The following is a 4,152-nucleotide window of genomic DNA, read 5'->3' on the forward strand; positions in this document are numbered from 1 at the left end:
GCCGGCACTGAAGAAAAGAAAAAAAAAAAACGAGGGCCTGTCACATTCAGTATGCCATCAGTAAAGACCTTCAATATGATTTTACCGTAGATGCAGAGTCTCTCTATTTCCAAATGGTATGCTAATGCAAAATCAATCATCCATGGCACTAACCATTAACACCGGTGATAGCTGGAAGATGGTAATAATAGAAAGGCAGAGTTTGGGCAACTGAAGCCACTTCTTGAAGGAATGACTTCAACACGTCTGAAGCAGGATGAGAAGAAAGAAATATCATGAATTTATTTATTTATTTTGGCCTTACTTTCCAACGGCGCTTGACAAGAACAGTATTGACATGTGAACAAAATGTGAAAGTGGTTGTTAAGCGGAATACATTTTCATTAAATTTACATTAAAACCGTTGCATACCTGCATTGCTTGGCTTGAAGAAGGAAGGGGCAATGACTGCTATGGCATCAGCCCTGATCTGTGCTGCATGGCGAGTCTAGAGGGAATATGGATATTTTAGTTAAATTAGATCTACAGTGGATGTATTAAACTTTGGAGTTTATACAGTGTACTATCCCTGCGGCTTTTTGATCTATCAGTCCCTCCAGGATTTTTTTGAGATTGTTGCAGCCCAAAATGCCTAATGATGCGAGAGCTTCTGCAAAGAATTGCAATAAAAGTTGCAATGTTTTTTGCTAAGTTTGTTGCAATGATGTTACGGGAGACAGAGAAAGTTGCAAAAAAGTTTAGATTTTTTTTGTATAGTTCTTTAAAAATAAAAAAGGAAAGGAGAATCAAATTACTCTAAACTGTGTTTTACCTTACTAAAAAAGCTCAGGATGCTGCAAATGTTGGTATAATATGAAAATGGCTGGTGGATTTAATAATAATTTATTAAATGAATCAAATTTCCACATACGTATGTGTCAATGGCTCGTTGATTCATTTCAATTCAATTCTATTTATAGTATCAATTCATAACAAGAGTTATGTGGAGACACTTTACAGATAGAGCAGGTCTAGACCACACTCTATAATTTACAAGGACCCAACAGTTCTGGTAGTTACCTTCAGAGCAAGCAACAGTGCGACAGTGGCAAGGAAAAACTCCCTTTAGGAAGAAACCTTGGACAGACCCAGGTTTTTGGTAGTACACAATTGGAAAGACAAAGGAGAGAGGAGCTCAGTGTGTCAAAGGAAGTCCCCCGGCAGTCTAAACCTAATACAGTCTAACCAAGAGAGACAGGGTAAAGAGAGGAGCCTGGTCGGGCTGTACTGCTCTGCCTCCCTCTAGTTTTATTATATTAATAATCATGGTAAATTAATCTGACGACCATGAGAGAAGCAGAGAAGAGATCTTTACATTGCTAATTAATTTCCTGTCCTGGGACACACATTCATACGGTTTGATACAGGACTTATTGGACTTTAACTTATCATTGCACTTACAATAACAAGCTTAGCTGTCCTCAATTTACAGTAGGTCATCCTGTTCGTCTCATCTCTGGGTTGCAGAGAGCCGACAGGATTGAAAAAGCAGCAGTTTCAGTGACTTTATAATTAAAAAAAAAATTGTTACAGCGTATGTTAAAATATATACAGGTTGGCAGGACGGTCTGAAATGTTTTGCGCGGTTTTTCGCTGTACGTTTTGTTGGTAAATGTGAGATGTTTGAGTCACACACGTCTGTCACTGCCCGATGTCAGTCGAGTGCAGATTTGAGTTGCGCATACTCAGATTTAAACGGTTTACGGCATAAGGTGAAATACTGAAATTTGTAAAATCTATGAAATAAACTTTTCTAAATACAAACAGAAGATGGAATTCCTTTCAAAAATGTTTTCATTATCTGTGATTGTTTGATTGCTAACGTTACCTCAAAACACCATTAAACTGACAGCCTTTGCTGCGTTTGATTGCAAATTTGTAGCCAGCGGTAAATGAACTTCGTTAAGTAGGTCCATTTTTCCTGTATTGATTGTTCCCATTGTTTATATGAAATAATACGTTAATCATTTCTAGTCATGTACTTGACCAGTTCTGTAGTTTATTTTCTATTCAAGCTGACAACTGATTTAAAAAGAATAGCTCATTCGCTTTCTGCAAGAGAATTATACAAGAAGATTGAGAACACTCTTAAATCTGTCCATTAATTATGTGACTACTGCTAACAGTTGGTTACCTTAGCTTAGCATAAAAAAGGGAAATCTACTGAAATCTGGCTCTGTTAAACGGTATCAAAATCTGCCCACCAGCATCTCCAAAAGCTCATGTTACATCAAGGTTGTTTATTCCAGACTAAAGTGTAAAAACTATGGACTATTTCTAGGCTGGAAACAGTAACTTCTTAGTCCTTACCGGTTGCCAAGCAATAGCTCAGAGCCAAGAAATGGTCTCCGTAAAATTTCCCAAAATGTCAAACTATTCCTTTAATTTAGACGTATGCAATTACATACCAACATCTAGGATATTTACGAGACACCAGAGTGCCAGAATCACACACCAAAAAACATCTATCTAGACCCCAAAGTTTACCATCATTCAAGAATCATACAGGCAGAAACACCACATTTTAGAATAAAATGCAATAGAGGTATAAGATGCATATGTGTTTTTAGCAAGGGGTGTTAAATTTCTGTGTTGTCATTACTAGTATTTGTTTGAGGTCTTTCAGATAGAGCAGGGGAAGAATGACAGGAAAGGAGAGAGAGAGAGAGAGAGAGAGAGAGAGAGAGAGAGAGAGAGAGAGAGAGAGAGAGAGAGAGCTGCTCCACCAGGTGAACTAAAGTGCGCCCCTTGTCTTTACTATTCTATACCTTCACTTTCTCCACCCATGTCGAAGTGTCCTTGGGCAGGACACTGAACCCTGAGTTGCTCCCGATGCTGCGCCGTGTGTGAGTGTTTATCTGGTGAGCCGGTGGCACCTTGTACGGCAGCCTCGGCCACAGCGTATGAATGCGTGTGAACGGTTCCTGTATTATGTAAAAGTGCTTTGAGTAGCCGTTGAGTCAATCTTCTGTCTATAAGAACATATAAGTTCCTTTACATTTCCATGCAAATGCTAAAGAAATGTAGAAAGCCTTGAAAAATGTGGGAAATCTATGACTGAACTAAGCTGATGAGGGAAATTGTGTCCACCATAAAAATATTAAAAAAAAACTAAAAAAACTCATCAATACTTCCAGGAATAAACCTTACTTCCAAAAATTGTGAAAACCTAAATTGTCAAGGTGGGAACAAATTAACAGGGATACTAAAACAGTGCAATTAGTAGGATGACAAAAACTAATATTAACATTTTCAGAACTTTTGGCAGCAGGTTGTAGACCATCAATTGTTGAAGGTGGGTCAAATTTATATATGGGCTTTATTTGCATTGTGTGCATGTTAAAATCCCATAGTGTGACTACAACACTGCACAGATACTTTAGGCTAAAAATGATATGAACTCTGATGGAGATCTTGCCTTACTGGGACCAGGCTAGTTGGGAGGTTTCCATGGTAATTCAGGATAGACTTGTTAAACCTGCTTTATGCAACATTTCCTAAAAATAAGCCACATTCACTGCAGTGAGCATGGTTAGTACTGTAACTAGCAAACTTTCTTTAAGAGACACGCCTTTGAGTCTATAGTGCAACTTAAAAGCCGCCACTCACCAGTTCTTGGGCATCTTTAAGACTCATGCAGCCGACGTGCACTATCACCTGATCCATTCTGCAGAGACATGCACAAATAAGAAATGTTACAAACTGCTGACTTTTCCTTGCTGTATAAGACTCAGCATATGGACAAATCTCCAGACAAACAGGCTAGTGGTGACTTACTTGCCCTTGGCTTTCTGACACCACTCCTCAGCCAGGATCTTCCTCTCTGTAACACTGAGAGACATGCTCTCTCCAGTGGTGCCATTCACTGGAAGAAAGTCAAGTACATTTATTTATTACATCCTGTTTCTCACATCACAAATGCAGTTGCAGTTTTAAAAGGAAAGGACAAAGAACAAGCTGACCTAAATCTAGCTCCAATAAATCCCAAAACAAATATAGCGGCACAAAAATAACCACACAACATCTAATTGCATGGTGTATACAGTGGGTACGGAAAGTATTCAGACCCCTTTAAATTTTTCACTCTTTGTTTCATTGCAGCCTTTTTCCAAA

General features: G+C 38.6%; 1 protein-coding gene across 2 annotated transcripts in view; it reads right to left on the reverse strand.

Moving 5' to 3' along the window:
* The window catches only part of npl (N-acetylneuraminate pyruvate lyase (dihydrodipicolinate synthase)), a 7,876-nt gene that overhangs the window by 1,260 nt on the left and 2,464 nt on the right, over positions 1 to 4,152 (reverse strand). For both annotated transcript variants that reach the window (XM_034882386.1, XM_034882387.1), the window contains 5 exons: positions 3,817 to 3,904; positions 3,649 to 3,706; positions 412 to 487; positions 154 to 246; positions 1 to 7 (listed from right to left, as the gene is read on the reverse strand). The exon at positions 1 to 7 is cut by the window's left edge and continues 139 nt beyond it. In XM_034882386.1, coding sequence (XP_034738277.1) covers positions 1 to 7; positions 154 to 246; positions 412 to 487; positions 3,649 to 3,706; positions 3,817 to 3,904 — 322 coding nt within the window. The remainder of the gene's footprint in view (positions 8 to 153; positions 247 to 411; positions 488 to 3,648; positions 3,707 to 3,816; positions 3,905 to 4,152) is intronic.

This window comes from Etheostoma cragini, chromosome 9 (assembly GCF_013103735.1).
Source record: "Etheostoma cragini isolate CJK2018 chromosome 9, CSU_Ecrag_1.0, whole genome shotgun sequence".
NCBI classification, from domain to species: Eukaryota; Metazoa; Chordata; class Actinopteri; order Perciformes; family Percidae; genus Etheostoma; species Etheostoma cragini.